Genomic DNA, 27,237 nt, shown 5'->3' with positions numbered 1-27,237 from the left:
TCTATGAGTGCTGCTATATCCAAGAAGACTCTTTGACTTTCCAGGGCCTATCCTTTCAGAGAGTGTTTTTTGAATGGTATCTCTTGGTCTCTCTTGTTGGGACCTTGGTTATTTTATTTTCCTATTCGTAGTGATATTTGGGACTCTCCACCTTGTGTACTCTAGCTTGTTTCTTGAGGTAGCCGTTAGAAGGCTTTCTCAGTGGATTCTTCGTCCTTTTTCTCCCAATCTCTCAGGTTTTGTAAGGTTTCCAATGGCTTCAGATCTTTTCTGTGTGATGTATGGGCGCAAGTGCAAGTACGGAGCTCCTTACTTCTCCGCCATCTTGCCCCCTCCAATTAATTGTATTTTTAAAACAAGCCAGATTTTATTTGTATGACCCTTTTTTACTAGGTCTTCTTTTTGCCCTCTTTTGATCTAGTGATACAAATGCAAATTAGGTCTCATTTTTAATTCAGTACCATGTATGGATGGAGAAACCACATGGTGCGATAAATAACAATGGAGACTGGAAGGTGATCAACAGGTCCAGACAAGCTCTCTGCCCTCGTGGGGACCCACAGCCCAGCAAGAGCAGCCACTGATCAGGGAGATAACAAGTTCTTTCCCTCAACTTATTTTGAGGAAAGAATCTTCTGTCTTGCCTGGTTTCTAAGTCTTTAAGATCATATACATAGGAGATATGTTTCTTCCCTAATGAAAATGATAAAACTAGAAAATATGCTATATATGTGCTAGAAAGTTATATATATATATATATAGCTTTATATATATATATATATCTTTACCATTTTCATTAGGAAATATATATCTTCTGGTGTTGATAGTATTACCAAGTATCAAGGCACTACAAATATGACCAATATGTGACTAGAGTACACACTTATTTGTTTTTGTTGACAACCATTCATCCCACCTTTGCTCCTGTGATAGCATCCCATCTCTCCTTCTGAGGAATGTCCTCATACCACCACCATAATCTTAACTGTTCATAGGTTTCAAGCAAGGTTTCCTCCAGTTCCAAGGGTGAGACATTTGGTTTAGGGGAAGCCAATCAAAGCCCAAAGCACAGCATTACGTAGAACAGAGTGAGTACTTCAGGGATGGGCACGTGACCCAGCTAGAACAGTGGCATGCAATGAGAGTTTTTCTGGGTCGTTATGCCTGTTGGAATCAAGTCTGGGAGGTTGGGAGCCTGGAGCTGCTACAGCACCTTACTACCAATAAGGGATGAATCTCTAGAAAAGCTATCACCGTGGAAGCCAGAGCCAAAGAATGCAGCATAACTAGGTGCTGGTAACGTCACCTGTGTTCCAAAATCATTCCGTGCCTAAAGCTAGCTCTAGACAATAAATCTTGAACTAATGGATTCCCTTTTCCTTTTCCTTCCACCCTTCCTTCCTTCCTCCTTCCCTCTCTCCTTTATTTCTCTTTCTCTCTTCCTTTCTTCCTCCTCCACCTTCCTTCCTTCCCTCCTCCCTCTCTCATTTCTTTCCTCCCTTCCTCCTTCCTTTCTCTCTCTTTCTCTTTCTTCTTCCTTCCTTCCTCCCTCCATCCATCTCTCTCTTTCTCTTCCTTCCTCCTTCTTTCTCTTTCTTCCTCCCTCCCTTCCTCTTTCTTTTTCTTTCTTTCTTTCTTTCTTTCTTTCTTTCTTTCTTTCTTTCTTTCTCTCTCTCTCTCTCTCTCTCTCTCTCTCTCTTTCTCTCTTTCTCTCTTTCTTTTCACCAGCCAGTTTGAGTCACTGTTTTGTCTCTTGTAACCAAAAGAGACTTGCTAGAGTGACTTAAAAAATTCTTTTTGGCTATATCTTCTCCTTGCTCATTTCCAACAAACACACTTTCTAATGGAAATGATGAACCTGGAAAATATCTCGATTTAATAATTAGGACTCTTTCTGGTTATAATTGGTACCACTGCCTAATTTTTATTTAAATCTTTACTTCAGATATTTCTTTTTATGGCTAAATAAATTTAACAGGTTTTTAGTGTTAGACTTTGAGTTTGAATCCTGCACGCATGATCTTAGGTGACTGTTTCTACCCACGGTGTACTTCCTTTCTTCAGTTTTCAAATCAGGATAGTGAAAGTGTTTATTTGGTAGGATGTGGGAAGGATGAAATGATACCTTGTATGTAGACATGTTAGCACAGCCAGTGACTAGCAGATAGCAAGCCCTCAATCATCACTATGTCATTAATTGAAAGACTGGAATTTGGAATTTCACTGACTATTCAGTTTTCTTCTGGCTGCTTTTCAGCCACTAAAATCTGAGCTAAAATAGGATTGATGTCCCATTAAGGTAATTTTATTTCTAGAGAAAGTTTATTTGTATAGCACAAAGGCCATCTCTTTGTTGAATTAGCAAAGCACTATATTGGTTATCAGATACTCTGGGGCTAAAGCTAATGTTAAATTCCACTGTATGTAAGACTTTTATTATGAGTTTTATGATTTTCTATATTTAATATTGTTTACTTTCTCTTTTTACTTTTAATTTCAATTATTTGTATTGATGGAATGATTGGAGGCATATCAAATAAAAGGCATGAACAGAAGCTTAATCTGTTAGCAAAATTAATGAATGAAATCAGCAAAGTCTTAACGATTCATTCTGAGAGGTTGTGGAAGATCAAATCTCCTTTAGTGAAAAATTTGGGCGGCTTCAAACACAGGGCTCTATGTACGAACACTGAGTACACGGAGAGGGGTTTCTCTTCACAGTTCCCCCGCCCTCTAGTGGTAGTTATAATAACGCCATTTTGTAGTCCCCAAACAGGAAATGCCTGTTCTTACTTCAGTTACCAGAATCCTTTTACAGGAAGTTAGGTGTGGTCTTTGAAGGAGAATTAAAAAAAAAAAAAATGAAAAAAAGAAAAAAAGAATGATGGAATTTTAGCTGCAGTCTTCTTGGTGCCAGCTTATCAATCCCAAACTCTGGGTGTAAAAGATTCTTCAGGGGTAATGTTTTAATATTCTTATTATGCTTATTCTCTGTGATGCTTCTCTACCTTTACAGTACAATCCTTGGGGGAATCTGCAGAGGACCACTTTCATTTTGAAGCTGCTGGCTGCATGCTTTAGCATGACTCTTCTGTTAAAGCATACAGGCATGGCAGTTTCCTCTATGGAGTATGCATGGACCTTCTTCATACCTAGGTCTGTTGAGGCATGAGGGTCTCTGGGGATGGGTGAGGTAAATGAGGGATGTTTTGGAGATAGTGTGATACTGAGAGAGCAGTGTGCTAGCTGGTGGCTGAAAGGTCCTAGTCTACTTCAAAAAAATGTAGAAATGGTACAATAGCTTATGTTATTTTAAATTTCCCTGTTTGATCTGGCATATGCTACAGAAATGCTCTGGATATTAATGCATTTACTCGTAGAAAATACACTTCATATAATTAAAAGGGAATTCTCATTCCTGGAGGATGGGGCTTAAATGGATGGATATTTTAAAAAGAAGGAATAATAGATAAGTGAGTACATATAGATGGCATTCAGGAGTTAAGATTTTGGTTGTATGATTTCAAAAATCATAGAAACTCTGGCCACTGGTTCAGATTAACATTTGAAATGATTGGTGTGCTCTGTGAAGTTATATATGTTAGTCTAGTAAAATATGATTAGAATACAGTAAACCTCCGTTTATATTATTGCAAAGACCAACAAAATGAGAGTTTGTTTAAAAGGTAAACTATCCTACACTTGTTATTTTTTTCAAGCCCAAATCTGCTATTTAGATTTTTATGAAATGGGCACTATTGAGAAAATGAACTATTTCTATCGTATTTCCTAAGGTGCTACAAATTTGTTAATTTAAGAAGCAATTATACTAGTTAGCAGCAGGTTGCTAAGCCAAGGGGGTCCAAGATCCAGACCTCTGACGTGGATGACTTCCTGCCCGGTTTGGCAGGAGCTGGATCCCTTCCTGTGCAGCTTCCGAGCAGTTCCAAATGCAATCGGGCATCCCCCGCTCCTTCCTGTTCCTTTGCTTTCAAGCAGTATCTACCTATGTTTCCCTATCCTGGCATTTCAGGATTTCCAGAGCTCTTTACCAGGTGCGTTATTTTGAATAGCCTATTAAAGGTGGAAAAGTAGGCCAAAGGGAACGTGGAAAAAAATGGAGAGATACATGCAAGATCCTTGCATAGCCTAGGTTCTATAATTTGGGTGATTATTCATCTGTTGTTTTGGATCTCTGATATTTTTTTTCAGAAAGGATGCTGAAAAAGATGGCTGCCAAAATATTCACAGAAGTGAAACAGCAAGCACAAACCAGTATCCTCCATTTCCGAGCTCGGAATTGGATATTTTCACTTAAAACATTTTGGGAATGGGAAACTAGATTACCTCATAGACATCTACTGGATGTGGAAGACAAATCTCCATGCAAGCAAATGAATGCATGCATGAGAATCCCCTGAATGCCAAATGCAGCTTCCTTAGTAAATATGACAGATAGCTTGGTTTATATGTTTTATCTCAGTATCATGTAATTATCATAGTTACCTTTTATCCTAATGACTGTTGCTTCTCTCTCTCTCTCTTTATTTCTCTCTCTCTTTCTCTCTCTCTCGTTTCCATAGCACTTTCTTATGCAAGGAGCTAAACAGTGATTAAAGGAGCAGGATGAAAAGATGGCACAGTCAGTGCTGGTACCACCAGGCCCTGACAGCTTCCGCTTCTTTACCAGGGAATCCCTTGCTGCTATTGAACAACGCATTGCAGAAGAGAAAGCTAAGAGACCCAAACAAGAGCGTAAGGATGAGGATGATGAAAATGGCCCAAAGCCAAACAGTGACTTGGAAGCAGGGAAATCTCTGCCATTTATTTATGGAGACATCCCTCCAGAGATGGTGTCAGAGCCTTTGGAGGACCTGGACCCATACTATATCAATAAGAAAGTGAGTTTTTAGACACGTTGTCTTTACTTCTCCTACTTCCTAACTGGCTCTGGGGTAGTCACACAGATGTCTGCTGAAGAATGATGTGTGTCCTCCCCTCTGTCTGAAGTATCACTAGGATGCTAAGTGGGCTTGAGCCTGTAATGAACCCATTATCCCACAAGTCTTTTGGAGGCACTCAGCTGAACCCACATTCCCAGGACAAACAGTACTGAAGGGGCATCATGTAGTTGGTAACTGAGGAAGGGCAAAGTCTATTCCCCTTACAGTACAATGAAGCAAAAAGTGAAAACAAGGGTTATTGTATAGTATAATATAGTAGAGTAGAGTACAGTATATTTCCAGGAGCAGCGTCTAAACACCTTTTTTACAATCTCAAGCTCTGAATAAATTATTATGATCGTCAGCAGGATTATGCCTTCCTCCCATGAACTTTGCCCTTCCCATGGATCTCTGCAGAAGAAATAATAGTAGGTGACTGAAGTACCTCCCCCAAAAAGACTCTCATCCAAAAACACACCTGGAAAACTTTGAAGTTCTTATGAAAATTTTTATCAAAGTGAAGAAGTTACCAAAGCCCCATTTTATGCTTTTTGTGAATTATAAAATAGGTTTTAAAATACTGATATCAAAAATTGATAAAGATGCTAAGAATTCCTGTGGCAATGACTACACTTTTTTTATTCCTCTTTTAAATCCTCATGTCACTTATTAAATTTAGGAAAGTTTATATAGTGCTCAGAAAAAGCACCTATCATTATGTCGCATGTTGGTAATTCATGTATTACTATAGTATTTTATAATGAAAACTTTTAAATAATAGTCTCAGCTATATCTTTAAATGTTCTTAATTTTAATTTTAGTATCCTAAATTCTATCTTATGTGTTGTGTTTTCTTTTTCAGACATTTATAGTATTGAATAAAGGGAAAGCCATCTCTCGATTCAGTGCCACTCCTGCCCTGTACATTTTAACTCCCTTCAACCCTATTAGAAAATTAGCTATTAAGATTTTGGTACATTCATATCCTTTTTCAAATAGTCACTTAATATGATTTTGTTCTTTGAATTATTGAGCTGGAATTTTTTTTAATATGTCTGGTTGGCAACATGATGTGCTCTTTTTTCTTTCCTCTTACTCAACAGTTAGCATATTGCAAATGGGATCATAGGTAAGTGAACACATTCTCCTCATCTTCTAGATATTCCCCTCTCCCCAACTTACTACATCTTTCTTCTGTACTCCTCTGTGCCCTTCTAAATTGCTTGCTACATCCAAGACTTCTTCATTAATGTGGACCATGTTACCAGCTCTCATTTTATAAGTCTTCATACTTTACAATGTTAAACAATGGGTGAACTACCTGAGCTAATTTTCCTTACTGCTTCCACATTTGGAAACTATATACATAATCTGAATGGCACAATTTTATATCTTTTTGGTCTCAGTTGTACTACTTTCTGCTTTTTATTTCAGCATTTGAAAGCTTTGAGTTAGTAAATGTTTACAATTGTAACTGTATATACACTGGCCTTTCAAATATATCTCCAAAAATTTTCCCCAACAGCATCCCAATGATTTTCTTTTTTCTTTCTTTCCTTTCTCTTTTCTTTCCTTTCTTCTTTCCTTTCCTTTCTTTTCCTTCCCTTCCCTTCCTTTCCCTTCCTTTTCCTTTCCTTCCCTTTCTTTTCTTTCTCTCTCTCTCCCTCCCTCCCTCTCTCTCTCTCTCTTTCTTTCTTTCTCACTTGTGTTTTAACAAGTCTCACTGACTTGTGTTTTATTCAAGTCACAGGTCCTGCTACAGTTTTGTTTCTCCAAAGGCTTATTGCCTGTCAACCTATATATATTCTCATTTTATTCTTCATTCTCCTTATTGAAGTAGCTACTTCCTAGAAATGAGATTGATTATACCTTGGTGGCAGATGGTAATTTGAAGTTAAATAGAATAGTTGTGAATGAGAGGTTTTATTTTAAGTGAGGGATAGTGGTCTGACTGATAGCCAGCCCTGAGAAAACCAAGGAAGCAAAGATTTGGAGGACTGGGGCTATGCCAGGCAGAGGCATTTACAGGAAGAACACTTAAACCTTGGGATGAGGATTGATATGCATCAGGAACCAGAGGTAAGGTTCCTGAAAGGGAAACAAATCTAAGCAGAGTCTCAGAGCAACTTTTAATGCTGTTTCTTCTTTAGAAAGAGTCATTGTGTGGGATTCCATGACGTGGTAAGTCTTTCCATGTAAAAGCCCACTTCCCCCAGTAGGCTGAGAAAATGTTTGAAATAGATAAGATGAGGAATCCAGGAGATGGGATAAACTTGGTACAGGAAACTCGTTTCAGTTCTGGGTGAAAGGGGTGTAAATCATGTCCCGAGACTTGACTGGCAATGTGGTAAATGATGTTTTCAGAAGCACAGCATTTTAGAATTTAGTCTCCTTTTAACATCTAGTTCATTCCACTTCTTCCCCTATGTCCTTTGCATAAACTCAATGTGTTTTAATTTGAAAAGCTTTCAGATTTAATACATTTTTTGTGAATTATCTAAAGTAGTATTTCCTTACTTCTGTTATTCAAGAAAGAGAACCCAATAGGTATGGGGGATAAAAGTCTTTGAGTTAGCATTAGAAATGAATAATAAGAGGTGCCTGGGTAGCTTAGTCATTTCAGCGTCCAACTTCAGCTCAGGTCATGATTTCATGGTTCGTGAGTTCGAGCCCCATGTTGTGCTCTACACTGACAGTACAGATCCTGCTCAGATTCTCTGTCACCCTCTCTCTCTGACCTTCCCCCACTCATGCATTCTCTGTCTCAAAAAAAAAAAAAACATTAAAAAAAAAGAAATGAATAATAAAGTTAACATTAGATTTGGGTCTCCTGAATTATAAATTATGGTTTATTATTATGCTTTGGGTATTTGTAAACTTTGTACTAGATAAATCTTTCCATAAATTATTTATTATATTTTTAAATAACTATATGCCCCTTATGTAAACATTTTTATATGAAATTATGTGAAAACTCAAACTTACATCTGATGCTATGTTAAAACTAGATACCGGAGAGTAAGTATTGAATAAATAAATGACTGATGAAACAGAGGTTGAAAAATTATATGCAAAACAAGTAACAAAATGGAGGGCTTGAATAGGTCAGAAAAAATCTATTTTGTCCTGAATCTGAATGATAAGATAGAATTAAGAAAGCCCAATATTAAAGAAAAAATCAGTTTTTATTTAAATCTTTTGTGTGGAGATCATGTATTTTTTTTTTGAAAATGTCATGAGAGCCATCATCTCACTCCAAAAACTCCTACAAAGTTAGGGAACTCCTGAGTCAATTAGGACTCTTTTTCTCTTTGAGAAAAGAGACTCCGACTGGTAGAGGACAAGGGCAATTATAGAAGTTTCAATCAGAGGAAAACCAAAAAAAGGAAAGAGAGAAAGAGAAAGAAAGAAAAGAAAAAAGAAATTTCAAACAGAGAACCTGAGTACTGAAGACATAGTTTATGGGGCGGGGGCTGCTCTCTGGGAATCGAGACACAACTTGAATTTGAGGGTTTACACTGGCTTTCTTGAAGAAACAAAACCTTTAAGGGGCTTCAGATTCTCTGTCACCCTCTCTCTCTGCCCCCAGAGGACTACAGTGATGTGAATTGCACTCCGAAGGTAGCCAGATAAATTGATTAAGATTTGCTAAGAAGCTCATAAATGGCTGATAAGCCACAAATTTCTTCCAATGTAGAAAAAGTAGACTTTTTTAAAAGCCCTAATTACCTGAATAAAAATATTATATTTCACAGTCTCATCTTGGAGTAGAGATATAAGAAAAGAAAGGGCAAGTGGACTAACAGTCTAAGATAAATTCTTCAGTCTTTTGATGACAGTGACATGCTTGATAGGAGAGCTTAGTAAACTGATGTATATAGTACTGTCGAGTTTGCAAGTGATTCGGCCAGTAAATTTTTTCTTTTATTCTTCACAACATAAGTCCTATTCTCAAATCCTGGTTTTCTGACTTCAAGCACATGCCTTTTGCTATAAGGTAAAGATGTTTGGAGATGGTGACGGTGGGTTTGGGCACAATGAAGAGGTCATTTGTGTATTTATTACCAATAATTTCTAAACAAGAAAGTGTCCATTCACAAAAAAAATTATAATTTAAGACTAGGCTAATATCTCTATTTCCAAAGAAAATCCTGTCTTGTTTCTTAAAGGCTGTTATCTTCATTAGAAGTTGTTGCATATCAAATTAGCTTTGTTTCTCGACTTTGACAGAATGAGGAGTTATACTTATGCTTACTATATTTGTGCCAGGGTGTATTTTGAAAACCTAAAGTGCTTTTGGTGCGCCTAATATCTTGTTTTGATAGTTAAATAAAATATGGTTATATTTTCTAGATCACAAACAAGTTTTAAAAAATCAATATTCCTAAAATTCTTGTCAGAAATGTGTTTCATGTCAGGTTTTAGTATTTTAGCTACATATGCTTATTCCTCTTTATCTTTTATTTGTTATTCATTTGAAAATATTTTTTAAGTACCTACTTTATGGCAGAGATTCTTCTAGGCACTGGGATGCAATACTGAACAGAAAGTTTCTGCTTTAGTGTAGTTATAGGTTTGTGTATATGTGTGTTTGATATGTCAGCTAGTGATAAGAAAAATAAAGCTGTATAAAAAAAGAAGAATGGCAAGGTAGTGTTTTAGAGCACATGATCAGGGAAGTCCTCTCTAAAAATATACCATCTGAGTAGAGATTCGAAAGAAGGGAGACAGTGTGACATGGAAATGTAGGGGAAAGGTAAATGTAAGGAGAATAGCAAATATGAAGGCAAAGTATGAAGGTAGGAATACACCTGGTATGTTCAGGAATCATCAAGGAGTCCAGAGTCATTGGGGCAGAGTGGGAAAGGCAGGGTGTAGTAGGAGATGTGGTCAATGAGAATGGAGGGTAGGAGCTGCAGTTGTAGAACAAACATGATGAGAACACCAGTTTCACTCTGAATGAGATGCAGGGTGATGGCTGAAGGATTTCCGGCAGAAGAATATCATGACCTGGCTCACATTTTATAAATACCACTCTGGCTGCTGCATGGAGAACAGACTGCGTGGAGGGAAAGAAGATAGGTTGGGGGTCTCCTGTCATGATGAAGGCGGGATGCCGGTGGCTTAGTCTATGGTAGAAACAATGAGGGTGACAAAATGGCATCAAACTTGGATGTGTTTTTCAGAAGAGCTAATAGGATTTTCTGAGCAGTTGGATTAGATTTGAACATGTTTCTGAGGTGGCCATTAGACATTCAGTGGAGGATCTGAGTACTTAGAAATTTAAGTCTGGAGTTCAGGAGACGGTTGGGCTGGAGATAAAACTTTGGGAGACATCAGTACTTGGATGATATTTAAATTCATGACAAAGACCTGTGACACTCCAAATCACACAGCTAGTGTAGACTGCTGGTCATTCACAGAGAGTAAGAAAATGAAAAACAGCTGTTGGTATCAGAAAACCTAGATTCGTACTCCACCTCTGAGATTTACCTATTGCTTTATGACCTTGGGCCAAGTTATTACAAATGTTTTGAATCTCAGTTCCTCCATTTATAAAATTGTAATCAAAATTTATACATTAATACTAATAAAATACATGATAAGTACCTGGCATCATGACTAGCACATAATAGGTACTTGATAAATGGTTGCCATGATAGATATTTTGGATGTAGTAGCTACCATCATAGCAACAACTGCTGCAAGATTAGTAAAGGAAAACTCTCCTACTGCTTAAGGAATTCCACAAAGAATACTGTATAAATCACTACTTTCTCCCAGCTTCGCTTTGCAAACAAAATGTTTATGTAGTACCAGAGTTTAGAGCTGCAAGTGACTAAAACACAATCTGATTGGTTTCACCCTTCTCATTTTGCAGACAATTTAATTAAGTCCTAGGCATGTTTACTCCCTTTCTAAAGCTATATTTTATATCAGTGGCAGAGCTAAAACTTCAGACCAGATCTTCTGATTCTCAGCCGGGTGCTCTTTGCATTTTCCCTAACAGAAGAAGACTCTCAAGTATAACATACTAGGTTCATTGCCAATATTGTTCTCTGTATGCATTTCAAAGGTTATTTTCAGTGGCTAATTCATTAAATAAGGAGTAGACTTTTCAGCTCATTCAAAAATTATATGGTATTTATGTGGAAATAAAATTGTTATGGTTTTCCATGCAAAGAACTAGGTAGGTCTGTATGAGAGGAGGGGAGGAAACTTATAATTTCCATTTCCCCTGCTTTTGATGCTCAAAAGTTATCACTCATTATCTCATAGTTAGGATAGTTAGGGAGATGGTTAATTGTAGAATGAAACAACTGAAGAGTTAAAAGTATATATGTGACATTTAGTCAGTATTTCTGCTGGGTTGGAAATATGCACTGATATGTAGAAAGAGGTCTATCCTACTCTGCTTTGAATTTTCCATTTTTATGTTAAAAAAGAGGAAAACAAAACAAAACTCTAACATCAAATTGTTTTCTCCCTCTAGTTTAGATGTAAACATTCCTCTGCAATTTCTCTGGATATAATATAACATTGCAAAGTCCCTGAACAGACTCACAATGTCTTTCCCTTCCTTACGAATAACCAAAAAATATGGGGCACTTGGGTGGCTTAGTCAGTTAAGCATCCGACTTCAACTCAGGTCATGATCCCACTGCTCATGGGTTCAAGCCCCACACTGAACCCCACATTGAGCACAGACTCTGTGCTGGCTGCTTGGAGCATGGAGCCTGCTTCAGATTCTGTCTCTGACTCTGCCCCTACTCACTCAAGCTCTGTCTCTCTCACTTTCTCTTTTGCAAATATATATTTTAAAAAATTCTTTTAAAAAAGAATAACAAAAAAATACCCTACATTTTATGTTTAATAAAAAATGATTACTAGTAATAAAAATAACTGTGTCCTCTAAGGGAAATACTAGAACTATATTTATGTAAGTAAACTGAGCATCAGAGAATTAAGCAACTTGCTGGAACACATGTGGTTGGTAAAGGATGCATCTGGTCCATCTTTCATTACCTTAAAACTCATGTTGCTCTATCCTATCTACACAGATCTTGGGGTGAGAATGTCATTTTTTTAAATATTCAGGTTCCGTGTCAAAGGCTACCTAAACCATCTTCAGTATAGACTTGAAGTTTAATTTCATCATATACACACAGAAAGTATTTTAGATTTGCCAACTGACAGGTTAATATCAATCAAATCAAAGGTTAACACATTATATCAATACCTGTTATAAATAAATTAATAGATTCAAAAGATCCTTTTTCCTGAAATTATATAAGGTTAGTCTGCTCCCATTTGATTTTGTATGCCAAAGCTTTTAAGGAAATATTGTTCTTTTGAAGAATATAATTTAACTGATGTCTTGACCTATATATTTAAAAAATAATACTGGATTTACACATTTTATTACTAGTTCTTGCCCCCTTGAAATCCCCCTTGATCTGGAGTTTCTATACTTTTCAATGTGTGGTATCACCAATACAAAATCCATACCTACATTTTTTCATACCTGTGTATTTATTATGATTATCTGAAACCCTACAAAAAGTCATTCACCAAATTCCAGAAATTTTAAAAGTTTGTGATTGATAAAATTAATCCACAATGATTTTTAAAAATTGATGAATTATGAACCACCTTATTTAGAGATAACTATTAAATCAAAAGCAGAAAACCTAATCTAGTTATCTTTTATTTTGTTTTAAAAGCAAAATGGCTTTATTTGCTTTCCTTTCCTAAGTGTCTGTCAGGATACTTAACTGAAGTGTATTTTTTTTTAATATAAGGATAGTCATGCAATGTTGAAAATTCCTATTTGAGCATAAATGCTTTATTAATTGTGACTTATGGGACAGTAATCATTTCTATTATTTGTTAATGTTGAAATATATATTTTACTTCATTATATAACTAAATTCTACCATTATAAAGAGTAAATAGGGGTGCCTGGGTGGCTCAGCCTGTTAAGCATCCCACTCTTGATTTTGGCTCAGGTCATAATATGGTTCATGGGTTTGAGGCCCACATTGGGCTCTATGCTGGCAGTGCAGAGCCTGCTCGGGATTCTCTCTTTCCCTCTCTGCCCCTCCCTCACTTGTGCACACTCTCTTTCTCAATAAATGAATAAATACACTTAAAAAATAGTGAATCTTGCTTAACAAAAACAAACAAGAGTACCTATTTTTTAAGGGTCAGAAAACCATGGCTCAGGTTATTATGTGACATAAACCCCATGAGGCTATTAATTTCCACCTTATGTTTGCCTTCTGTCCTCTCTTTTAAAAAACAAAGTGTAGAAACTTGTGTACTCAATATATTTGAAGACAGAATTCTTGCTGTATTTTTATCCCATATCAATCAGTATATAATCAAAAATCATTAAAAAGAAAAAATATTATTCTGCTTAGTAATAAATGATTTGCAAAATTTATTTCATTCAATGGTCAACTGTGCAAAACGGCAAGCATATAGTGGTGAACAGTACAGACGTGGTATCTGCCCTCATGAAACTGACAATGTAGTAGAAGAAAAGATCAGCATTAAAATTAGTCATTGAAAGAATAGTAAAAGATGTTACAGGGATATATAACTGGTAGACCTAAACAGGTGAAGAACTATGGTGAATAACTTTCTACAAGAAATCATTTTTAAAATGAGTACTGAAGAACAAGTATGATTTGGCTATAGTGCAGTAAGCATTTCCCAGGAGGAGACGTGGCATTTGCAAAGACTCTTATTTGAGAAAGAGGATATTTCATTAGATGCTCTAAAACAATTACGGTAATATGGGCAGAATGTAATCAAGAGTAACCAATACAGGGGCGCCTGGGTGGCTCCGTCAGTTAAGCGTTCAGCTCCTGATTTTGGCTCTTATCATGATCTCACTGTCTGTGGGATCAAGGCTCGTGTCCGGCTCTTTCCTTACAGGGCAGGGCCTGCTTGGGATCCTCTCTATTTCCCTCTTTCTCTGACCCTGACCAATGCACATGTACGGGCTTTCTCTCTTTCTCAAAATAAACATCTTTAAAAAGAGTAAAGAATACAAAATTAGACGAATCGACAAGGATTGGACCTTCTAGAATCTAGACTGTGTTAAAACATTTGATCATCTTCCTAAGAAGAGTGAAAAGCTATTGAAATTATTTGAATTGCATTGACACGGGTCATTTTGACACAGTATGCAGAATGGATTGAAAGGAACTAAACATGGATTCAGAGAGACTAGTTTGGAGGAAACTGCAATAATCTACGTCACACTTGGTGGGCACTGGACCATGTAGTGATATGGGAATGCAAAAGTGCACTGACTTCAGTGATATCAGATAGAGTTGGCAGTATTTCGTGCTAAATTGGATGTAGAGGTTTCAGGAGAAAGAAAAATCCAAGACTGCTTCTAGGTTCTGGCTAGATTATGGGACATTTTATAAGATGCAGGGATATCAAAGGAGCAGTCAAAGAGGGAGAGGAGTGTAGGAGGGAAGGGCAGCATGAAAAGTTATTTTTAGTCCAGTCTTAAAATTCAAAATCTTTTAAATGATGTTGAAATATTAATGAGATACATAGTGCAGAAGTCATTTGAACACTTGGTTGTGTAGAATTCAGAAGAAAGGTCTAAACTCGAGAGAAACAGTTGAGATGGTGCGTACATAACTGGCCCTTAAAGCTGTGTGGGTTGATGAACTCTACTAGGATGAATATAGGAGAGGAGAAAAATGGCTCAGATATCCTACCTCCTTTTCGAAAGGAACCTGCAATATTTCAAAGGATACAAAGAAGTTGTTGCCCTGGAGGCACAAGGAAACCAGAGGATTAGGACCCCATGAAAGAAAAGGAAGTAAAAACAGGAAAGAGAAGAATCTTCCTTGCCCAATACTGCTGACAGAACAAATCAAATAATTCAAATTTGCCCTTTTGTTTTTAGTGACCAAACTTAGAGTCTGACATCTTTAGAAAAAAAGCTAGTTAGCTAAGGACATGATGGATGCATGAGGGGAAAAAAAGATAAAGAGCTTTTTCAAGAAGTTTGGCTGTGAAATACAGAAAAGTTAAGGCTGGAAGTAATTAAAAAAGATTTGGGGTTACAAAGACTGAAAGATAAGAGAGGCTCAAGCAAGTTTATGTTGATAGGAAGCACCCAGTAATGTGGGAGATAATAAAGATAAGAGATGACAGATTTCTGATGTATTCTGGTAAGGAAGAAGATATCCAGAGTATGAGCGGTAGGAATTGAAAGCTTTCCCTGTTGAAACAGGAAGAAAGGATAAGCCCCAAAACCTCCAGAGAAGTTTATCAATCTGGGGATGGGAAGTAGAGATATGGTAGTGTGATGCTGTCTTTTCTCTCAGTGAAGTCGGAGATAAGGACCTCAGCTTCAGGTGGGGAGGGAAGGAGGAAGAGGGTTGGACTGGAGGTCAGAGGAGACTGGAGAATGTTTGAAATTGTCTTTGCAGGGGGTAGGAGACAGAGCTAAGTGAAGAAACGCAGGACGGTGTAGAAGACCATCGAGGTTCAGAACCATGCATTTAGAATGGTGCAGATCTGCCAAAAGGAATTATTTTCTCTAGCAGGACCTAGGAGGCTGTCAGACACAGAAGGTCTTCTGGCTTTATATGCTAATCAAATCATCTTAAATTTTATCTTAATTTGTGTTTATTTTTAGCAATTAAGGAAAAATAGATTTCTTCTTTGAAATGGTGTGTGTGTGTGTGTGTGTGTGTGTGTGTGTGTTCTCTGGGCTGTTGTGCCCTCACGTGGCTGATCCACATCATTCACTTAGGACTGTTTGCATGTGGATGCATTTGAACAAGCTGCGAATTAAGCATGTGTCTTACATCACTGTTAGTAAAAGTGAAAAATGAATTCTTGCTTTGACTAAAGGCAGTTGTAGGTGCAAAGAAACTTCCATGATAGATTAATGCAATATTGGCTACTCAATGGCCCATTTTACTGCACTTAAAAATCATATTACTGTTTTGTTATATGCCAATACTGTGAAAATTTATAATAACAATTAAGAGTAATAAGGGTTATGGGACACCTGGGTGACTCAGCAGTTAAGTGTCCAACTTTGGCTCAGGGCATGATCTCACGGTTCATGAGTTCAAGCCCTGCTTCAGGTACTGTACTGACAGCTCAGAGGCTGGAGCCTACTTTGGATTCTGTGTCTCCTCTCTCTATGCCCCCTCCCTGCTTGTGTTCTGTCTCTCTCTCTCTCAAAAATAAATAATAAACATTAATAGAGTAATAAGAGTTATGAATAGCAATTATTCAATCTCTGTGATTTTTATCATTGTGTTTAAGTTGATGTTGATAAAGGCTGTTATTTTGCATAATTGCAACTGAATCTTTCTTGTGCTTTTTATTATATATGAAAGTCATCTTAATTGTCTGATTACTGAATATTTTCTGAGTTTTTGTTGTCATTTTTCAATGTAAAGTAAAAGGCATTGGCTATGTCTACAAAGGCCAAGTGGGCATAGTGACCCAAACCAGATGTTTGTTATAAGTAGTGCTCTTGGGGTACGTGGGTGACTCAGTCAGTTAGGTGTCTGGCTTCAGTTCAGGTCTGATGTCATGGTTTGTGGGTTTGAGCCCCCGTCGGGTTCTGTGCTGAACACTTGCTCAGAGCCTGGAGCCTGCTTCTGATTCTGTGTCACCTTCTCTCTCTGCTTCTCCCCCGCTCACCCTCTGTTTCACTCTGTCTCTCAAAAATTGTTTAAAATTTTTTGAAAAAATAAGTAGTGTTCTCTATGACTCAGAAAGTTAGGAAAGTAATTTATTGAGCACCTGTTCTTTACCAGGCACATTTAAGTGTAGGAGCTTTTCAGTATTTTAACTAATTTGGTCTTCACAGCAATCCTGTGAAATGGTTATTTTTTTCTCACTTTTATAGAGAATTGAACCAAGTCTTTGGTTCAATAAGTAATTCAGCCACAGTTACAAACCCAAGAAATGCCATCACTAATACCAGCCACCTTTTCTTACTATTCAGAATTTTGTGAGCAATTACCGTGTATTTTACACTCTACTCAGAAAGAATCTTATTAAAGGCATTCTGCCAAAATAATCCTTAGAATGAAATTATAATGCATTTATTTAATCACTTAAATTCTTTTGTTGAATTTTTGTCAGGATTTACAGACATGCTGAACTTGCAGTTCAGTTGTTGAGTCTGTCATTAAAAAAAACTTAAATTGATAAATTATTTACCAGTGAACCCATTTCTTTATACTTAATTATTTAAAAAAAACACCTAAATGGCCTCAAAATAGTTAATGGCTTGGCCTGACATGGCCTAATATGTGGTTGTTGAATTACAGAAATGGAAAAGATGAACTGAATAATAAAATAATAAGGGCATAAAAGGTCTAAACTTCATGGTGTAAAAGGCATGGTGGGGCATAAAAGAGAGATTTTCCATTGAATTTTGTCTTCCTTGACAATACTCTTCTACTTTATTCAATGTGCTCATCATGTGCACCATTCTTACCAACTGTGTATTCATGACTATGAGTAACCCTCCAGACTGGACAAAGAATGTGGAGTAAGTAGAAAATAAAAAATATCTTTCAATATTGTCATCCCTTATATTTTAAATTACACTCTTGAGACCCCATCATTTTCTTTAGCAAATCATACTAGCTACTCTAAACCAGACAGGTTTAAACAATGATTCAAAGTTCATTTCAACCACTAATTTCCCATAGGACAAAGCTTGCAGTGGCTCATTCATTAGCTCAAATCACTGCACTTGTTTGACTGCCAATATTTGTAGCCCTTTATCTTCCTTGTGAGTCTTATACTCTTCTGAATATCATCAATGATTACTAATATCCAATGAGAAAAGTTATGCCTAGTTTGTATGTTCTTTTTGTCATGGCTATCACTTTTCTATGTTTTATCAGTATTTATCTCATGGCTCTTAATGATGCATATTTTATTAAATGCAGTGCTTTATTAATTTGGGGATGAATACCTATTTGCTCAGTCTGAAAGCTAGAATATTTCAGGTATCATCCTATAGAACCATATTATTTGGGGGAAAAAAAGAAGCATATTATTTGAGCCTTCAAATTAGTTCATGTAGCAAATACAATACTTATTTACTTATAGTGAATGAGAATGTCTTTCAGAAGGTAATGTTTCTTTTGCCTTAAACTCTACTTAAGCTCACATCGTAGGGATACTAGTACAGACCTATCTGGAAACTTCTAATTTTTTTTTGTTAAGTTTCCTTTGAAACATGTACATGTAAATTACGTACTAGATCTTTAATGTGGGCTTGGCTATTTCCTCTTAGGTACACCTTTACAGGAATTTATACTTTTGAATCACTTATAAAAATACTTGCAAGGGGCTTTTGTTTAGAAGATTTCACATTTTTGCGGGATCCATGGAATTGGTTGGATTTCACAGTCATTACTTTTGCGTAAGTATCTTAATACATTTCCCATCCTGGAATAATAAGTCACTGGTGGGAGCCTTTGCTGTATTTCTCTTTGGTGGCTTCCCTTGACAAAGCAAGCATTTTTCTTAGTTATCATAAGAATTTAGAATATTTTTCTTCCATATTATTATTATGGACTTTGGAGAAATTAAGAATCTCGTAGTAAACTATCTAACTTTGGATTCAGTTAGCACTGTAGAGTAATAAAAAAAAAATTTCGAAGTAACTTAGATTACAGTTGAAGACAATGCCCTTTTTCTCTTAATTGGGAAATCTGATGGCAACACACATTGAAGTTGAAAAGGTCTTGATGAAAGACCAACGTAGACTTAGATTTCCCTAAATTCTGAATAACTCTGATTTAATTCTACAGGTATGTAACAGAATTTGTAAACCTAGGCAATGTTTCAGCTCTTCGAACTTTCAGAGTCTTGAGAGCTTTGAAAACTATTTCTGTAATTCCAGGTAAGAAGAAACTGGTATAAGGTGGTAGGCCCCTTATATCTCCAACTGTTTCTTGTGTTTTGTTATTGTGTTGTGTGTGAACTCCCTATTACAGATATGTGACAGAGTTTGTGGACCTGGGCAATGTCTCAGCGTTGAGAACATTCAGAGTTCTCCGAGCACTGAAAACAATTTCAGTCATTCCAGGTGAGAGCTAGGTTAAACACCGAGGCTGACTTTAGCTGCACTGGCGCTACAACCACAGCTTTTGTGCATAGCCGTTTGTCGTCACATGCTGCAAATGAATAGGTAAAAACGCAAGAATCAGGACATCATACTTTGGATGGATTTGATTCTTTGCTTTTTTACTTCTTGCTTTCTTTAAAACCGTTCTAAATCAGCCTTTGAGTTTAACAAGTTTTTGCATGAGGCATTTGCAGTAACAGGCTACATGGTTTGCATCCTGTAACATCAAGCTTTCTGCACAGAAGCTAAACTATGAGGCATTCAGACTGATGCAAATTTGACCATTTAGGTCCAAAACTGGTAATTATCTTATTTGCAGATAAATGAAAGAGCGAGAGATAGCATGAGTGCTGCATGGGGCTCAGTTTTCAGATGTCTTCCTTTTTTAACCCATATTCCAGCTTGCAGAATTCACAAATATATAACCTCATAATCCATTGACTTCATGATTTCGTACCACTCTATTCATATAGATTTTTCTAAAGTCAATAAGAGGTTAGGGAGTAAGACATCTGCAAATAAAAGCAAAATATTTACACAAGGTTGATGTTTAAGCATGAATAATAAAATCATTTCTTTTGCTCTGAGGGGTATTTGGAAATACACTTTTGGTTCATTTCCATTCACGGTTTTCTAATGAACATACAAGTTCTGCTTTCATTCATTTTCACCAGCTAGCAGGCTTTTCATGAAAATCTTATTCAGTCACAAACATTAAACTAATATTGTTGGCATTCTGCATGACATCTTTATTTTCCAGGACAAGCTCATGATGTTTTTGTCGGTAAAGTAGCTGTTAAGTAGTATATTTAAATTCCTCCCTCTGATTTTATTCATAGGCCTGAAGACCATTGTAGGGGCCTTGATCCAGTCGGTGAAGAAGCTCTCTGATGTAATGATTCTGACCGTGTTCTGTCTGAGCGTGTTTGCCCTAATAGGGCTACAGCTGTTTATGGGCAACCTGCGGAATAAATGTTTGCAATGGCCCCCAGACAATTCATCCTTTGAAATAAACATCACTTCCTTCTTTAATAACTCATTGGATGGGAACGGTACCACTTTCAATAGGACAGTGAGCATGTTTAACTGGGATGAATATATTGAGGATAAAAGTAAGATATACTTTTTAACTATTGTTTAGTCCTTTAAATAGTAAAAAATACACAGAGTAGAAGTTGTCTCCATTTTAATGTAAACCAAATGATTTAACCTATTTAAGATAACACATGTGATACAGAAATCAAATGATATTTATGATATGATATGATAATGATTATTTTATCTTTTTTTCCCTTACCTATCTCATCGATCAGTAAGATAAAAGTTACCACTTGAAAATGTGTTATCTTTTCCTAAGCCAGTGTGGAAAGAAATACCATTTTTGTTGTATAAACAAAAAAACACTGGGTAGGCATTGATCAGGATTTTTGAGTCATATAGTAAATAAACCAGTAGCTTGAACTATTCAGTGTATTATGCTGAAGTCCATTGTTAAGACAATAATTTGGCCCTATTTGGTTAACTCATTAAATGTATTGATTGCATATGATATACCTGAAATAGAGAAATCACTCCCCAAAATGAAAATCTGAATTTTTGTACTCATAAGAAAGTTAAGCAACTCCAATCTGGCCATTCACTTACTGATGATAGGAAAGTGTAAACTCAGAGTCAACTTCTGTTCTTCCAATTTATCCTTTTTGTGTCAGTCATTGTCTTGGATTTGTTTATCCCTATAGTTTGATTATATTTAGGGATGGGCATACAGAACTTACAGTATCATATACTTCAGTATAATTTCTTTTCCGTGTCCTTCCCTCTTCGTGTACGATTAGCTAGCCAACTCCCACTGGACCTTTGATTATAAGTATCCTACTGGGATACTTTTTCTAAGGTATCCTTCATGGTTTTTTTTAACCATATGAAATTTTTTATCCCTTCATAAATTATATTCATGTTATAAGAGTTAGGATTCTTATGAAAATTTCTATCACAGAAATTAAGATTCATTAGATAAACAAAAATTTTTTAATATCGTTATATATGAGGTTTCCTATTTGTTAATATTATAATAACCACACAATAACACTATTTACACATAAATCTTATCTCTATTTCTGATTGTTTCTTTCAGATAAATTTCTATTAATAGTATTTGGGTAGGGCAGGGGGTTAGGGAATGACAATGTCAAAGGACATAACCAAATTAAGGCTATGGAGATAGAGTGTCAAATTGCTCTCAGGAGAGATCATACCACTATATACTCCTTACAGCAGCCCCTTCCTGAACTCTCCCTAATATTGACTACTACTGTATGTTTAAATCTTTTGGTAGAAAGAAAAGTCTATCCTCATGTTCCTTAATTTTTATTGCAGTAGAATTTTAAAACTAGGTTTATTAGTATCATTAGCAAGTTATATATTTCATATAATATGAATCATCTGTTGGGGTTATTTTTACTCATTATTTCATCAAGTGATAGTATATTTTAGAGAATTCATATGAATTCTTTAATTTATTAATCACATTAGCATTTTGTCTTTTTTGGCAAATATAGCTTGTTTTTCATCTTATTGCTCATTTTTTATATTTAAGTGATTTTCATTTATGGCAATATAGTCATCAAATTTGTTTTCATTTTTCTCTAAGTTTAGAAAATGCTTCTTAATTGAGAGATCATAAAAATATCACTTAGATATTCTACATATAAAGCAGCCACCTATATATTCTACATTAAAACACTTATAAATTTTATATATTATATTAATGGATGTTTTTTTAAATCTTCAACCTTTAAAATTCTAGAAATATTTTTTGGTATATATTGTGAGGTAGAGTCTAAAACTTTTTGCAAAACTATGACCCAGATTTCCCTGCATAATACGTTGAGGTGTTCCTTCAAGTAGTCCTAAAAACAATTACAAAAAATTTGTTGTGGGGTACATGTATATGTTTTAATGTTTGTGTGCTTTTGTATGTGAATAAGTAAATCTGTATGTTTATCTTTGTGTACATTTTATAAGATAATTTTTGCAACTTATTGAGGTTATAGATAGGTATTCCCTAAGAATAGAAATTAGATAGGAGCACCTGGATAGCTCAGTTGGTTGAGTGTCCCACTTCAGCTCGGGTCATGATCTTGCAGTTCATGAGTTTGAGCCCAGCATGGGCTTGCTGCTCTCAGGGCATAACCTGCTTCAGATGTTCTGTCCCCCCTCCCCCCTCTCACTTGCATACTCTCTCTCAAAAATAAATAAAACATTTTTAAAAATTAAAAAAATAATACAAATTAGATATACTTAGAAAATTATATATCTTCAAAGAAACAAGTTTATTCTGTTCCTTTGAAAGACAGTAATTAAGCCAAAATCCAAAACGCAATACTTATTTAGAGCATCATAGAAAGAAAAAAACACCTAAGCCACTTTTCACAGGAAATTAACTTAAAACTGGTAGGAAAATAAACATCTGAATCTATTTTGAGTCCAAACAGCCTTAATATGGCAACTCTTTTTTTAAAACTATCCCAAGAATTTGAGTTTATATTTGCAATCAGTGCTGATATGAAAATACTATAATAGTTATTCTTCCCCCCCAGATTATTTTTAAAACAGATTTTCTAAACATTTATTTAATTGAAGATGTTATATTTTGGTATTTGTTTAGTATTCAGTTATTATTAAAACATTTTCATTCAGCCCATATACACATTTATTATTTTATCCATTTTATTATGGTTGAAAAAAATTGTAAGGTGTATTACCTAAACACAATGGCTGAAGTGTTTTGAGGACCTTTTTAATGATTCTTTCTATTCCTCCTTCTTTATATAGGTCACTTTTATTTTTTGGAAGGACAAAATGATGCTCTGCTTTGTGGCAACAGCTCGGATGCAGGGTAAGTGATGTTTCATATTGAGTTTCAATCCACACTGCTCCATCGGCCTCAACAACTTGCCACCTCCCACCCACTCAGCCCTCGCTCACTCCTCATTCAGGGCCCTCCATAAATTCTACTTCACGCTGATTCTCAAAATAGCTGAAATAAGTGTGGATTCTCACCTCCTTCACACACTCATATGCAGCAATTATTTTTCCATACTAGGTCACAGCTAATCTTCCAAATTAGCTAAATGGAAGATTGAAAAAACAGTACATATGCATTAGAAGATTAAGTTAATGGAATTCATAAGCATGTACTTTTGTAAGTGTGATTTTTTTTATATGCTAGTCTCCATGGCTTCAGATGTTAGATCTCTGAAGATAATGACAGTATCTGAGTCATGGTGAGTGTATGTCAAGCATCTTTTAGCAAAGTGGTTAAGAGCACAGACTGGGAAATTTGCATGGATTCAAGCCTGACTCCACCAAATAACATACCCTCTCTGTGCCTTAGTTTCCTCATGTGGTAAATGAGTACAATAGAGTTGCTATGAGAATTAAATGGATTAGCAAACAAAGAGCTATTGTAGCATACAATATGTGCTTTTGATTATTGTGATTGACGTGTGAACATTTGTTATTAAGAAGTATGGCACTTGGAGCTGAAGCCTAAGAAGAGTCAGAGAAATGATTACTTTTCCTGTTTCCCAAGAATTTAGAATCACGAAAGAATTCTAATGTTTTTCAATGGAAGGTGATATTGTGACCATTAGTAATTAATAACTTTAGCAAAATTTCCAATGGCTTTACATTTGGCTTATATGTTAAATATTGTGCTGCCTTTATCTCCAAATCCCAGTGATAAGTAAAACAGACTAATTTTAATTCCTTGTCTGTAAAACTAAGTGCTTTACATATGATATTCAATGCTTGTATATTTACAAGGCAATTTCAATATTAGTCCTTTCTTACATATGAGGTGCCCAAGGATTAGCAAAGTTAGGAAGCTTACTAGATCATGCAGCTCAGAAGCATCAGGTACAGGTTTGGCTTAATCATTAAGGACATAACTATGAAATCTTCTCTATGCAGAGTTATCCTTTCATCACCCCTCTTCCCTACTGACACACACACACACACACACACACACACACACACACACACACTGCCCCTAGATATCTTCAGTGAAAATCAATTTTTCCTGTAGACCTATTTTTCTGGTCATGTCTATAAGTCCCAGAAGATATTAATCATGATGTGATTGCTTTTATATGGAGACATGATAAATATAATGACAATAATTTTTTTAGAATTAGCATGATGATATGTTTTATTATTATTTTGTTTTTAATATAATGACAATTATGAATCACAGAGGAATCCACAAATATACTTAATAGATTCTGTTACTAAGTAAATCAGTCCACATAGTGCCGGGTTAAGTGCTGGATAAGCGAAAGAAATCTTTTTTCCCTAGTGTCATATAAAATAGATATTGGCATCTATCACAACAAGGAAGTCAGCCTTCAGACTTTAAGTCCTGACTTTCTCTTTCTTTTAATCTAATTACAGTCAGTGCCCAGAAGGATACATCTGTGTGAAGGCTGGTAGAAACCCCAACTATGGATACACAAGCTTTGATACCTTTAGTTGGGCTTTCTTGTCTCTATTTCGACTCATGACTCAAGACTTCTGGGAGAACCTTTACCAACTGGTGAGAACAGATAAAATGATTCTTCTGGGAAGCATGAAATACTGAGATCAAGAGAAATGCTATAGAATACTTTATTACTTTGGAGTGTGAGCTTGTAACATCTATATAAAATTTAATAAAATATCCCTTACATTTTTGCAGACACTACGTGCTGCTGGGAAAACATACATGATATTTTTTGTGCTGGTCATTTTCTTGGGCTCATTCTACCTGATAAATTTAATCCTGGCTGTGGTGGCCATGGCCTATGAGGAACAGAATCAGGCGACTCTCGAGGAAGCTGAACAGAAAGAAGCTGAATTTCAACAGATGCTCGAACAGTTAAAAAAGCAACAAGAAGAAGCTCAGGTATAGTTAGCAAGCACAAAACTCTTTTGTGCTTCCTTTCATCTCAATCCTCTGACCACCCTGGTGAGGACAGTGGCATTCAGTTCCCAAAATCAGTAGTGGATAAAAGTGACATTTGAAACATGTTATATGTGTTTGCTGTTAGAAGCCTGTTAGGCTTTTAGGAGATTATTATTTTATTTTGATGATTACTGTCAATCTGATGGCATCAACACATGGAGAGTTTATAATTGCTTTGTTGACATTTTTTTTTCTTCCTTGTGACTCCTCATGTACTCAAGCTTACAAAGTAGTTAAATCTACATGCCCTCGATCAGAGTATTTCCTTATTTTCTGGGTAAGAGGAATTTGTTCTAGTTACTTCTTCACTCATGTCACTAGAGGTGGGAAAGTTTAGAAAACCAGATTCAAGCTGAGAAGATTATTTCCTAGAATCTGGAAAAGCAAAGACCTATTTAATGTTTATTTTTTATTTGAAGGGTGTTTAAGTGCAAGTTTATGGATTATATAAGAAAAACTCTGGTGTATAAATACAGTAAATCACTACATTCTCTGCCTCCTATCCCATAAGAATAATTTAATTTGGACTTGATAAGACCTCAGAATAAGGCAAGGATTGCTCTAAATATACTTGCTTGACATAATGGCATTAACTAATCTAATTGCCTATTTCTGGCTTTTCTTGCATCTTATTTCAGCTATTTAATACTGAGTATCCTGAATATTTAATAAAGGTCAGATAGATAAAATATACTGGGATAACAGCAGCAACACAGAATACCTTACCTTTCCAAAAATTATGCTATTATAACTTAGATGTTCATTCAGAAGCCATGATCTAGGATTCCCTTATATACGACCTGTAATATGTTTTTGTTGTAACTTTCTTAGTGAAATCTCAATTAAAGAGGAGAAAATTTTTATTGAAATAAAAATATTTAGCTGAATTAAATTCACTAATCTATACTGGTGCTAAAGTTATTGTCAAGTGGAAATGTGATGATCAGTTAAAATAGGAAACCTTTAGTTCTTTTATTCTTTCCTTCTTAATATAATGGTTAAGTCATAGAAAAATTTGTTGTGAAATATCATATGTTTGCACGTATAGGAGGATTAGGAGGAACTTAACTGAGGAACCAGTGGGAGAAGAAGGGGGGAAATGGTGGGGGAAAGGGAGAGAGGCAAACCATGAGACACTCTTGAATGCTGACGAAAACTGAGGACTGATAGGTGGGGGGGAGGGGGGAGGGGCATGGAGGAGGACACTTGTGGGGATGAGCACTGGGTGCTATGTGGAAACTAATTTGACAATAAACTATTTGTAAAAAAAAAAAGAAAAGAAAAGAAAAATTTGTTGTGATCTGTGAATGTCTTGCTCACATTACTGAGCAATTAAAGAGCCTATTGAGAGGCCAGAGCTTGAAAGTTTCCATCAAAGTCACATATAGCATTCATCCACGTGTCTGTTGACCTTAATGCTTTAATTGGTCTAATGACAACCCATTGTTTTCCAACATATGGACCAGAATCCATATGGATCATATTTATGATACTAAAGATAAGTTAAGCAGTAAACATGGGTAGAATGTTTCAAGGTTTGTATGCAACTACCATTTTACCAAATGCCCTTCCAGGCAGCAGCTGCGGCAGCATCTGCTGAATCAAGAGAGTTCAGCGGTGCCGGCGGGATAGGTGTTTTCTCAGAGAGTTCTTCAGTAGCATCAAAGTTGAGCTCCAAGAGTGAAAAAGAGCTGAAAAACAGAAGGAAGAAAAAGAAGCAGAAAGAGCAGTCTGGAGAAGAAGACAAGGAAGACAGAGTCCGCAAATCAGAATCCGAAGACAGCATAAGAAGAAAAGGTTTCCGTTTTTCCCTGGAGGGAAGCAGGCTGACTTATGAAAAGAGGTTTTCTTCTCCACACCAGGTAAAGACAAATTGCCGTTTCATAGCAAACTATTTTTTAAGGATATGCCAGAATTTGGTAGAAATAAAACCTCCTGACCCCTGGATGGCACAATGCTTTCAGGATTGTAATGATCATCGAGTGTTTTATCACCTCAGAGACTTTGTGAGTTTTGTGACTTTTTGGAATCCCAAGAAAGCATTTTTAGAGCATAGATCCCCACTGAGCCTGGGAAGGTTTGTGGTTTTGAGGTTTTGTGGAAGACTCAAGCATCTCGGGGCAAGTTTCCACATGAGA

The 27,237-nt window shown here is 36.1% G+C and overlaps 1 protein-coding gene across 1 annotated transcript in view; it reads left to right on the top strand.

Moving 5' to 3' along the window:
• The first annotated feature begins 2,880 nt into the window (after positions 1-2,880).
• Positions 2,881-27,237, top strand: part of SCN2A (sodium voltage-gated channel alpha subunit 2) — an 89,074-nt gene continuing 64,717 nt past the window's right edge. The window contains exons 1-11 of the mRNA XM_039241998.1: positions 2,881-2,958; positions 4,584-4,901; positions 5,806-5,924; positions 17,413-17,502; positions 18,259-18,387; positions 18,779-18,870; positions 19,935-20,207; positions 22,930-22,993; positions 24,550-24,691; positions 24,833-25,039; positions 26,674-26,961. Coding sequence (XP_039097929.1) covers positions 4,635-4,901; positions 5,806-5,924; positions 17,413-17,502; positions 18,259-18,387; positions 18,779-18,870; positions 19,935-20,207; positions 22,930-22,993; positions 24,550-24,691; positions 24,833-25,039; positions 26,674-26,961 — 1,671 coding nt within the window. The 5' untranslated portion in view covers positions 2,881-2,958; positions 4,584-4,634. The remainder of the gene's footprint in view (positions 2,959-4,583; positions 4,902-5,805; positions 5,925-17,412; positions 17,503-18,258; positions 18,388-18,778; positions 18,871-19,934; positions 20,208-22,929; positions 22,994-24,549; positions 24,692-24,832; positions 25,040-26,673; positions 26,962-27,237) is intronic.

The sequence above is a fragment of the Hyaena hyaena genome, unplaced genomic scaffold (assembly GCF_003009895.1).
Source record: "Hyaena hyaena isolate Hyena2069 unplaced genomic scaffold, ASM300989v1 scaffold_207, whole genome shotgun sequence".
NCBI lineage: Eukaryota > Metazoa > Chordata > Mammalia > Carnivora > Hyaenidae > Hyaena > Hyaena hyaena.
Note: the sequence above shows the minus strand (reverse complement) of the source record. Positions and strands in the feature narration are given on the sequence as shown.